General features: G+C 39.4%; 1 protein-coding gene across 4 annotated transcripts in view; it reads left to right on the forward strand.

Annotated features, from left to right (window-relative positions):
- Positions 1-9,946, forward strand: part of JPH1 (junctophilin 1) — an 82,283-nt gene extending 72,337 nt beyond the window's left edge. Inside the window, exons 4-6 of one of the 4 annotated variants that reach the window (XM_036065354.2) lie at positions 673-1,322; positions 7,406-7,501; positions 7,677-9,946. In XM_036065354.2, coding sequence (XP_035921247.1) covers positions 673-1,322; positions 7,406-7,486 — 731 coding nt within the window. In that variant the 3' untranslated portion in view covers positions 7,487-7,501; positions 7,677-9,946. The remainder of the gene's footprint in view (positions 1-672; positions 1,323-7,405; positions 7,502-7,676) is intronic. The other 3 variants (XM_036065355.2, XM_036065357.2, XM_036065358.2) reach the window with 3 other exon arrangements.
- Positions 9,947-12,284: the final 2,338 nt, after the last annotated feature.

Here is a 12,284-nt window from a genome sequence, read left to right on the forward strand (position 1 = left end):
GTGGCTCAAGGGGTTAAGCATCTGCCTTCAGCTCAGGTCCTGGGCTCAAGCCCCACATCAGGCTCCCTGCTCAGTGGGAAGTCTTTTTCTCCCTCTGCCCCTTCCCCCAACTCTCAAATAAATCTTTAAAAAAAATAAAAAATGATCCTTTGATGAAGTAGCATTACAAATGTCATCTGCAGGTTCTATTCTTACTTACACAGTAGATGCTCTATTAAGTGTTAATTTATTAAGTAATTTAAATACTTTAATCTACTAAACATACAAGAGTCAACTTGAGTGTGTACTTTGTGTTTTAGTTACTCTGCAAAATTTGAATATGCAGATCAATTATGGTGTTATCACCAGTGCTCCATCAACATGAATTTCACCTCAGTGTTCTGCAAGCAGGCAGGAATGATGAAATTATTAGGAAGTCAGAACTGTTTAACTTTTATGGCTATCAAAATAGTATAAATAATGGTAAATATTAACTTCCTCTGCAACAAATAATCTTTTCCCCTCAGAAATGAGGTGTGCTTATGTTTAATCCAAGCCTTGGCAATATTTTTAAAAGAAAAAAAAGGAATGGCTAATCTGACGTAGCAAAAATGCATATAGATAGCCAGAAGGAACAAGCCTTTATGCCTTATCTTTTTTATTACCCTCCTTCTGTTGTCAATTTTTCCCCAGGCCCAGATTATATCAAACAGAGATTTCAGGAAGGTGTAGATGCTAAAGAAAATCCAGAAGAAAAAGTACCAGAAAAGCCACCTACACCAAAGGAATCTCCTCATTTTTATCGCAAAGGCACGACACCCCCCAGGTCTCCTGAAGCAAGTCCCAAACAAAGCCACTCTGCCCAGCCCTCCTCCCCAAAACCCACAAAGAAGCAGAACCCCAGCTCAGGGGCAAGACTCAACCAAGACAAACGGAGTGTGGCTGATGAGCAGGTGACAGCCATCGTCAATAAGCCTTTGATGTCAAAGGCTCCCACAAAGGAGGTGGGAGCCATGGTGCCCACGTCCAAGTACTCTGGCCGCCACCACATCCCCAACCCCAGTAATGGGGAACTGCATTCTCAGTACCACGGCTACTATGTGAAACTGAACGCCCCCCAGCATCCCCCAGAAGACGTGGAGGAAGAGGAAGGATCAAGCCCGTCTTCCTCAGCGCTGGTGCACAAGCCAGCACCCAACAAATGGAGTCCCCCTAAATCTGTGACAAAACCAGTTGCCAAAGAAAGCAAAGCTGAGCCAAAAGCTAAGAAGTCTGAACTTGCTATACCAAAGAATCCAGCAAGCAACGATTCATGCCCTTCTTTGGAAAAAGAAGCCAATTCAGTAAGTTGTGCACGATGTGTTTTTTTGCTTCCTTTTGGTTCCTTCAGGTAGCAGCGTAGGGTGACTTGCATCTTGATGACAGCTTGTCTGGCAAAAGTCCTGATGAGCATAGGACTGCATAGGATAGAGCTTAGCACATTTGTAGCCTGAGACAGCAAAGAGCTCTTGGGGCAGAAATTTGTCCCTGTCTGTTCAGTCACCCATCTTAAACATCATTCAGGTAGCCAGCTTGTTACTGAATCATGTGTTAGCAAGCCTTTCCCCACACTTCTTGGTAAGTTTTGTGGTAGCTTAGTTTGAGCTGCTATGACAAAAATGCCATAAACTGGGTGGCTTAAACAACAAAATTTCTTCTTTCTTCTAATTCTGGAGGCTGGGATACCCAAGATCAAGGTGCCACAGACTCGATGTCTGGTGAGAACCCAACTCCTGGTTCATAGGCCTTCTTGCTGTGCCCTCCCAGGGCTGAGAGAAACAGCACGCTCTCTCATGTCTCCTACAAGGGCACTAATCCCCTCATGAGGGCTCCACCCTCATGACCCAGGGCCCCCCTCCAAATACCATCACACTGGGGATTAGGGTTTCAACATATGAATTTTGGAGGAGCACACAGTCCATCACTGTAGCTAACTCTCTGATTGCCTAGAAAGGAATCGTGGGCGCTGACAAGGGCCGGGTCCTCTCACAGCCCTAGCTGGGAAAAGAGTTCCACCACCAGTTGCTAGGTTCTTAGCCGTGCTCTTGAGCCTCACAAAAGACATAAAGGAATGGATAGAAAACAAGACTTATTTATGTCTGTGTGCCTAGAAGAGACTCACTTCAGACCCAAAAAGACAGACTAAAAGTGAAGGAGAAGGAAAAGATACTCCAGTCAGCATCTTTAGACAAAAGAACATTTTTTGTAGCTATTGTGAATTATTCTCCTAAATAGTTTGGATTTTACTCAATTAGGCTTTGCCACTAGAACATTGTTTTTCTTTTCAACTGTTTAAAATTACTTTGGTCTTCTAACTTCTCAGTATAAGTGCTTCTAAAAGTTTAGTTTTCTGGTAAATGCTAGTTTTATTTTCAATTAGTCTTGAGCATTTAAGGGTTTTAATTATTCAACCAGAAAGCTATTTGTTATTGATAAGTGTCATTTGATGAGCATGTAGAGATTTATTTGAATAACATATGGAATTAATACTTTATCAAATTCTATAGAATTTATAAAATCCTGAAGCTAAGTAATTATTAATAAAAAATTGACCAACTGATCTGTTGACCTAGTCACATGTTTTTGGAACAGAGGTGTTGCGTGTTAAATGCAGCTTAGGGAAGAAGCCACAGCTGACCCAATATTTACTAATTTCTGAGACATTTGCATAAAGGTGCAGATTAAGAGAGTTGTATTATATTCTTGTTGACCAACTTAAACTGAACAGACAAAAGAAAAAAACAGGTTTAAACAGTAACAACGTTAAACAATTGAAATGCATCTTTTTTTATTAACTTACATTTGCTGTTTCTTAGGTTTATTTTGCTAACATTTACAAACACTGGTTCTCATCTTTTTTATCATCTACGTCTAAATTAATCAGATTAACTACGTTAACTTCCTGAGAGTCATCCTCCATGGGGATAAATGGTTTTTAAGACAAACAAAGTCGATTAGTATTAGTTTGCCTGATTTACAAGGGTGAAATTCAAACAATGCAAGGCCATATAGTTTCTACCTTGCAGTACCCAGTAGTGGGGTTCAGTTGACCTCTAGAACTGCCTAAGAGGAAGTGAATGGCCCAGTGTCCTACACACAGTCTGTGAAATGTTACTACTGTGTGATAAATTCACAGCCTCCTTATTTAGGAAAAGTATCTTTTTTACTTATGTGCAGAACCATCTGATTCTTGGAGGTAGCCAAGCATCCTGCAGCCTGGTAGGCTGGTCTCTAGGGCTCCCTTCCACATCCCAGGAGAAAGGCGGCCTAGCCCTCTGCAGCCTCTGTGCATGGCAGGAACCGGAAGTCAAGATTGCCTTGGCACCTTCATGTGAAGATTTTAACAGTTAACCTTCTTTTCCTGATCATAACACAAAACTGCCTTTCACACTCCTGATGACTGTTTTCTTGACAGTTTAGAAGTGATAAAATCATCATGAAGGTAGCTAATGAACCACCTTTAAAACTAAGGAGTACTGCGTACAATTTTGAGATAGACACTGTGTAAGTTAGAGGTTTATAAATAACTTGAAAACTCAAAGGAATATTCACAACGAAGCACACACTGGAGGGAAAAACCAGACTGAAGCGGTGTTCGTTGTGGGCAACCGAGAGATCTCGTATGAGTCAGAATCGTCATTTTTAGGGTTGTTGAATACACTGGGATCTGGAATTTTAGTCACCAGCTTATTGACTGAGACAGGATACGCTGGTGGCTAAGGCTGTGGACTCTGGTGCCAGACTTCCTAGGTTCAAATCCCAGTTGTGTTGCTTCTCAGTTGTGTGACCTTGGGCAAGTTTCCTACCTGCTCTGTGAGTTGTTTTCCTCATCTCTACCTATATCATGGGGCTGTTTTGAAGATTAAATGAGTTAGTACTTACACAGCTCTTAGCACAGTGCATAGCACATGGTAAGTGCTCAAAAAGCAGTGGCCATTATTGCCCCAATACTGTAGTCGTTGAAGCATAAAATAGTTCATAAATATTCCAATAGATTTTGACCCATCCTCAGGACCACCCTGGATAGCCATCTCCTAGAAAAACAGAAAACCTTCTGAGACACAGGCTAATACTTAGCAAATTTAACTACTTGATATAAGCAGTAAGAGACGGAGGGCTATGCCACGGATTACTCTATAACCTTCTTGAGAAACGTTGGACTCCTGTGGGCCATGGTTGCACACAGACTGATATTCCATGGAAACACATTCTGTGCGGTACCCACCTCTTTGTAGGATTTTGCAACATGGGCAGGATCCAGTAGAGACATCATTACAGCCTGATCATCAAACAGACTAGCAAGGAGTCTTCTAATTCGCAATCTTGACTCCTTCTGAGAACTGCCTGCACTTTTTCTTAGCCATTACTCTCTTCCAGTTCTATTTGGAAATTAAGGCATCCCTGTCACGTCAATTTTGAACCAAGTACACACACACTAAAACCCTACAAACAGTAAATACATATAAACTTGCCTATTTATACTAAATTCAATTTTTTTTCCTTTCATGTTTTTAGAGAAATTTTAGATTTAACAGACTATAGTAACTCTTCAGAAGATTCCTCAGTTTTAAATGAGTAATAGTCTTTTGAAGAAAAGATACATTTCTTGAGTTAGAACTTCATATTTCCATATTTCCCCACACTTTATTTTCTAACTGCCTAAAAGTTCTTCCAATCCAGATTTGCACTTTGCCCTGCTACAGCTCCTTTTATTACACCTGTCTCAGTCAGTCTTGAAAAGCAAGACTGATTTTTTTTTTCATTTTGCTATTTTAAGCTACAACTGGCTACCACAGTCATGTTTATGAGACTTCATCTTAAAGCCTTCCACCCCGTGTCCAGCCTAGGTACCTGAAGAACACCGAGGTCACGTCTTGAGATCTGCCTATTAAACACAGCATCCCAGAATTTATTTGCCACCTGATTGCTGTTTGAATTTTTTATTGCTGCCTTACCCTCATCTTCACTGAATCATCTTTAAAAAAAGCTTTATAAATGGAGTTGTACAGTTGAATATATATACATGTCTATATATATATTTATATATAAATATGTACATGTATATATATATATATATATATATATATCCATCCAGAAATGCTAATGAATTCAAAAAGTTAGATAAACTCATGGAACCTTGTAAGGATTTATGAAATGGGAGTTAAAAGTCCAGACACAGCTTAGACTTTTGAAGTTAGATTCACTGAAGGCACTTTCTCTGTTTTTCTACTTTTCCTTGGTCCACTATAAGACACTGAACTCTACATTGTGTTGTTCTGACCTCATATACTTTTCCTCATCTTTAATATCACTGTCTTCAGGAATTATGAATTAAATCCACTGGCCCAAAAGAGTTACATGAATCCAAACTTAATATATTCATGAGCAAAATCTAATCAAAGTTTGTGATAGTAATAGCATTTCCTTAATCTCCATGCTGAGTTATGATGTTGAAAGATTTCAATTATTTTCTGAGTTATGTTTCCTACACTAGACATTTTAAGTTAATCATTATTGAAGAGTTACATAGATTTGAACCCTCCTAGTACCTTAGAATACAACTATTCTAAAAGAACAATTGGTCCTATCAAGATTGATTGGTTTTCTGCTACCACGAAATCAGAGGATATAGATGAAAATGCCATTTTCAAGAACTTGATTAGAAATTATTATTTTTAAACTAAGGCCTATAGCTATACAGGGATATAGGGGAAAAAAACAGCTCTGAAGTAGACAAAGTTTAATTTTAGTTTTGTAATTTGCTTAAACTGGATGAGTAACCTTGGGCAAGACACTTACCTTCTCGGAGCTCTGTAACTTGTAATCACCTGTGAAGAAGAAATCATATACCCAACAATACTTATTATTAGCCCACTGCCTGGCATATAAAGACCTGCAATAAATGTGATTTTTCCTCCCCTTTACTTGGGGTTTAGGAACTAGGGTTTTTCTTCTTCCTAGTAGTCCCCATCTCAAGGATACCCATTTTTACTTCCTTTTCTCCCCCACTTTGATTTTACTAATCACCTTGTTCTTCATTTAAGGCAGTGAATTAATAAGGTCAACAACCACATCCACAACACCTGGAAAAGTACCAGAAGATAGCAGGTGTTCATAATGAAAACCTGGATGAATTGGGTGACCCATATGTGCCCCGGGTGCACGGCAGTGAACAAAGCACAGCTCCCACCACCATGGAACTCAGTCTAGGGCAAAGACGGAGATTAACAAGAAGTGACAAAGTGCAAAGTGTTATGAGAAACGAAAACCAGGGCACTCTGACCCCTGCCAGGGAGGTTGTGGCCCCAGCTGGGGAGGAGACCTCCTATAAGGATGTGACCCAAGCTCTCTATCTTGCAACATGAGCACTGGACCAATTGCAATTCCAGTCTTTCTTACCTCCCCGCCCCCCCTCCAAAAATCACACCAGTACCACATTTGAGGACTCTGTTATCCTGTTTCAATGTAGCCTCATTCAGTATTCAAATCTAGTACAACTGTTTCTTCATCTGTAAAATAACAATTAAAATACCCCACCCACCTCATAAGGCCAGTTTAGAACACAGTTAATATTAAAAAATTAGACACTATTTTAATAGTAAATACCAAGATCAGGTCTCTGTAATAAAGATGGTCAAGCATGAGCAGCTCTTGAACAATGGGTCAATAAGGTTGGTTTTTTAAACAAGTAAAGAAAGTTTGGGTACCTTGGCTAGCTGGTATTTATTACAGCCGTATTTATCAAAATAGGATTCTGCAGTTTAATAGAACTTGATTTCTGAAACGTGGTGGCTGTGAGCAAAGAAGTGAAGAATTAAGACCTATAAGATAATTTCTGCAAGTGTTTAACTTCCCGCTTGCAATTTTTACTTTAAGGATGGGGTGGTATCCAAAACTCTGACCAGGAAAAGCAAGAGTCCTAAATTTTTCCTGAGAGGCCTCAGTACCCCTAAAGATTTTAGTCTTACTTTCTAATTGCCTTCATGAGGAAATAATTCATCTAAATTACACCTTAACAAAAAGTGCGTATCCACTCTCCGTTAGTCCCTCACCCCATTATGGCGAACTCTCACCCAGACTGCTGTTGTGAGATGTTCTGAGGTGAATGAACTAGATTGTTAGTCATTTTTTTTTTTTTTTTTAGATTTAATCAGGACTGGATTCATTTCATAGTGAAAGTGCGGAGACGGCTGCACCTAAATACGGCATTGCTATTTTTAGTTTATACCTTTTGGAGCTGCTGTCATTCACTGCAACAGGGTTGAGGTTTTTATTTATTTATGTATTTATTTGTTTATTTTTGGGGGGTAATTGATTTTATGAGCTAGCTTACATGTGGATATTAACATGGAAACATTATGCTTATTTTGTTCTGTTTCGTTTCCAGGGCCCTAATTCAGTCATGATTGTCCTCGTCATGCTGTTGAATATCGGGTTGGCCATTCTTTTTGTTCACTTTCTAACTTGATTGGAATTAGGAAAGGTAAGAATAGCCTTAATTTCTATATAAAATCACCATCTATAACATTCTTTTCCCATTATTTCAATTTACTTTTTTTTTTTTAAACAACTGCATATTGTCCTTCACTTTAATTTTGGCTGTGCCTGAATGTGATTCAACATAGTTACTTAATGCTGTAACTGTTTTGACCCTTCAGTGAAGTCATGACAACTAGCGGTGTTAGCCCACAGTTCTCTGCCGTGGCATCATCAGCCCTTTAAATGGCACACCCCAGTCAGACTCAGACTCAGGGAAGGAGGCTTGGAATTAGGATGGGATCGCGAAAGAGATGAAACTTGGAAAATTCAGCCAGAGGACCTGTTCGGTCCCCCTGGGAATGCTTTGTGGCTTTGGGGTCCTCTGGGAGCTGAAGCAAGCAGCCGTGTTGGAGAGCAAAACTTAATAATCATTCTCTCTTAAAATCTGCTGAAGCAGCCCCCATCCGGCGAAGTTCTTGGCGTTGGCTACTCCATCTGTCCTAGCAGAGTGTGACTAAACTGGAAATGTATGGAGCTGCATTTTTTTTTTTTTCCTGATGGAAGTCAACAGCTGCCTTACTATTTTACCATCTGACGTTTTTAGTAGGGAGCTGGGAAAACAAACGACTGCCCGAAGAATGCGGTCGGAGGATTGTGTTGCTGCGGCCATGGTTCCAACATTCACTCCTATCTCATTAGAAGAAATAGGTAGCAGCATCACTCACCAGTCTTACGCCATGACCTGCTGCTTTAACATCTCCTGGAATGTTCTGGGAGAGAACGTTTCGTTTGCTTGTGCACGCCTCTGTTCATTCTTGCTGTTTATTGAAGTAGGATGTATAGCCCTCTACAACGTGTGGTCCTGGCTGGAGGAAACACACTTGTTGCATCTCAAGGAAAAGAAACAATAACATTCTAGAGAAGATGTGTTCGTTGCGATAGCAATACATCATTTTTTTTTTATGCCGTTTAGTCTTCCTAAACCTGTAACAAGCTGTTTAAAATTTAGCAGTGATGAAGGCATTATACCTTCCTAAGAAATAATTTTAAATAGTTTTAATTATGCCCTTAGGAGGTGCTAAATTTTAAAAGCTGAAAGACAACAGAATTCAAAGAAGTGTAGTCAAAACGTTGCATGGATTGCAGTAATCAGTGTTTAAAGGATTCAGTTTCATTGCTGACGTACTTTACAACCAAATAAAATCTTGTCAGTGACTATGTTAATTCCCATGAAGGTTAAGCAAGATGCTATTAATAACTGCTCTGGTCTTTTTCTTTTTTTTTCTTCCAACTTAAATTTTTGTTGAATACATTCAGGTAGAGCGTAAAGCTTTGTTAAACCTCTGCTTCTCAATTTTACGCCTTTACATGTGTTTCAAAGTCCTTTCGTAATTTTATTTCACATTTTAAAGGCTTAGACATTTTTATTTAAATATTTGTCTTTTGCAGTCCTTTGTTATTCTGACATCTGATTTTTTTTTTTTGCTGTTTTATAATTCATCCTTTATTACTCAGAAGCATGCTTATTACTTAGAGACACTACGTGGTCTTTATAAAGATAATTATTTAAAAAGAAATCAGGGGAGGAAAGGTATCTTAAATCTCTCTAAGACATTACATTGTGGAGAAGGAGCTAGCTATTCCTAAATATTTTCATGATCTGCATGGTTTAATCAGATTCTTGCTACCTTTTCAATGCAGAAGAGACCACTCACGTGTTAGCACAGGTGTGGACTGAATGCTTTGTCACCTGCAGGGTAGTAACCCAGTGATGTTTTTTGCAGAAGTGCAATATGTTGAGAATCCTGGGTGTGACCAATATGGAATAAAGAAGAAAGCAGAAAGAGAGCAAATGAAAATTACAACTTGTATATTTATTTATTTTTTACATTTTGCTTTGACTTTTAAATTTAGGAAGTACGTTTTTAGCCAAGAAACGTTTAAGCTCCTGTGTCAGTCTCCGTACTCTCACTGCGCCTTCCTAACCCCATAGCTCTTGATGCTGGGAAAACGGATTTTTTTTTTAAAAAATAAAATATTTAATCTTACTAAGTGTTTATTTAAAACGTGTAATGCTTTGGAAATAATGGGTAACAGATAACTAAAGGATATGTTTATAAAGTGAGCATGTTTCCATTTATAAATATATGTATGATTTATAAGCTTTTTTAAAAACAAAGCTCAAATTGTTGGTATTTTTCTAAAATGTGCACAGCTGTATTTTACATGAAAGGCTCTTTCTAATGGGTTGTTATACTGTGCTCTACATTTTGGACAGCACATGAAGTCTGCCAATGTACTTAATAAAACATGACCTTGTTTATTTAAAGTTTCTTGCTGTGAAAAAGAACTCCCTGAGTTCCTTTATTTATAATCCTCGAAACCAAAATGTATAATGTACAGTTTTCACAACTGTATCCGCTCTAATAAAAAGAGAAAGTTGGTTATTAATAAAGTTGCAGGTGTGTTTCCTTTGTGAGTCAATTACTGTCGAGTTACGTGGAATTTGGGGGTTGGTGGGTTGTATTAAGAGAAAGATCTGCTGACAAACTGACAAAAATGGGGTACAAAATGCTCAAAGCAGCCACAGGGGAAAAGGTAGTTGCACCATTATTTCTTTCTATGTTTCTTTCATCCTGGGCTTTCCAACTAATTTTGTAAAATAAGATTCATTTTCCTGCTTAGTGCCTTCATTAATTGGATTAGTTCCTTAGCCAGGGTTTTAAGTCTGCCCCTGTTGTTAAGGAAAACTCAAAGTTGGAGTAAATCCCCCTCCTGCACGGGTACTTTTCAAGTAATTAAAGTTTTTGGACAATTGTGCCTCAAATAAGTTAATATGTTGCTATGGCCCCTGTTGAGACACATTTCGGGAAGCTTAGGCACACTGTGCATAATAAACTTGCCGCCACTAGAATTTCCAGCCCCTGGGCTCCCTTTGAAGCCATCGGGTACCGGCCCAGGCCGCCCTGACACCTAGCAAGCTCCCTATGAGGGACAGTGAAAGGCCCACCTCCAAAACAGCTTCCCAGGGAGCCGCCATGGTGCTTTCACATTCCCAAACGAGCCACTCCCGCTGAAGGCTAAGGTCTTGGAGACCCCTGTATAAAGAACGCATCAAGTTAGCACCTCTAAGTAGTAAAAGATGGAACAGCTTAAGGGATTCATCTCCCAGTAAAATCTAAAAGAATGGAACACAGACTCTTCTGGAACGGGTGGGAAAAAGCACAGGGTGCTAGAAAGATTATTGATTCCAGTTTCAGGTCCAAACCACAAGTTTTGATGGCTGAAGCCAAAGCTGGGGTAAAGGCTTTGTGGTTGGGAAATCTGGAAAATATTCTATGTGCCCTTTTAATGCAATAACTGTTTCAGGAACTATGGTAAGCAGGCTCCCAGGCATACACTCGATGCGACCCGCAGCCCTCCTCCCGTGCTCTGGAAACTTGCGTAGCCTCGTCTTTCCAACCCAGTATGTGGCTGCACACGGGGCTTATTCGGTCAGCACAGCATAACCAACGGCTCGTCAGGCTGGGTTTGATTAGCCTGGGTTTGGGAACTATCTACGTCCAGCATTTCCTTCTGCCCCCAAAAGTACTGACAAGTACTTCAGTGTTCAGTACTAGCCCTGATAGGAATCTCATGTATGGGAGTAGGAGGAAATAGCAAAATATACAGAATAAAATAAATAGTCCTGAATGCAGTGAATATGGATAAAATTCTCGGCTACGGTCGTGACTGATTATGGATTTTTCTCTAGTCTGCCCTGGTTTCCTCATCTATAAAATGGGTGTAACCAGAGCACTGACCTCACAGTGTGGTTGTGAAGGTGAAATGAGGTCATTTCTGTTAAGTGCTCAGTACAGTGCCTGGTTCATAGTAACTGTCGTGTTAGCTTTTGCCAGTTGGAGGAACTAGGAAAAAAAAAATGTTAATTTCTATAAGTGTCTCAAACACATTAAAAAAGAGAGTGAGATCCCACTATAAAGGCCTCTTTTTAAAGCTTAATTATGTCACAGGTCATATTATGTTCTTTCTTCCTTTTTCACTGTGAAAATCAAAGGCCACCCTTCACCAGAGTTCCTTCTCTACGCTAAAATGCAATTTTCTGTATAGTATGATGTGAGACATTTGCTTTACAAAGAATATTCACTTAAGTGACTCATTAGATTCTTACAAGATCCCTAGGGAAGAATTCCTGCATTTAAATGACTTGCCCAAGGGTAGCCAAAAAGTTATAAAAATTTGTATCTGAGTCCCAGATCGGATTCTAAATGTGCTTTTTCATTTCATATATTGGTTATTATTATTCCACACTGTCATACTCATCAACCATAAAAAGGCAGAAAACATGATCTGATTTAGGTAAACTATTAGAATTAACACAGAAGTGAGGGCCTGAGATTTGTTCAGCTAGTGACTGGTAAAGCAGCCCACTTACCACCGTAAAGAGTATATCAATCTTTGAAGAGAATTCTGGAGAGAAGATTTGGAGGGAGAGACAGACTCAGCGGAACATTACAGTACTCATGTACAAGTCTTTCCTTTTCCCATCCTTGCCCCAAGCAAACTCATTCATGAAATATCAAGAACAACATCAAGTGTTCAATGGAATCATGATATTTGCTTAAGGGAAAGCAACAGAGGTCTTTGGTCTTAGGAATGTATGTCACATGTCACCTTCTTGCCATTTATGGCACATATTTGGAAGAAAAGAATCTGATCAATATCCTGTCCCCCATGCAGTAAAAGCAGAAGCAAAGGTGAGAAGAAGCCAAAGGTCATCTAATTTT

The sequence above is a fragment of the Halichoerus grypus genome, chromosome 5, assembly GCF_964656455.1.
Source record: "Halichoerus grypus chromosome 5, mHalGry1.hap1.1, whole genome shotgun sequence".
Classification (NCBI taxonomy): domain Eukaryota; kingdom Metazoa; phylum Chordata; class Mammalia; order Carnivora; family Phocidae; genus Halichoerus; species Halichoerus grypus.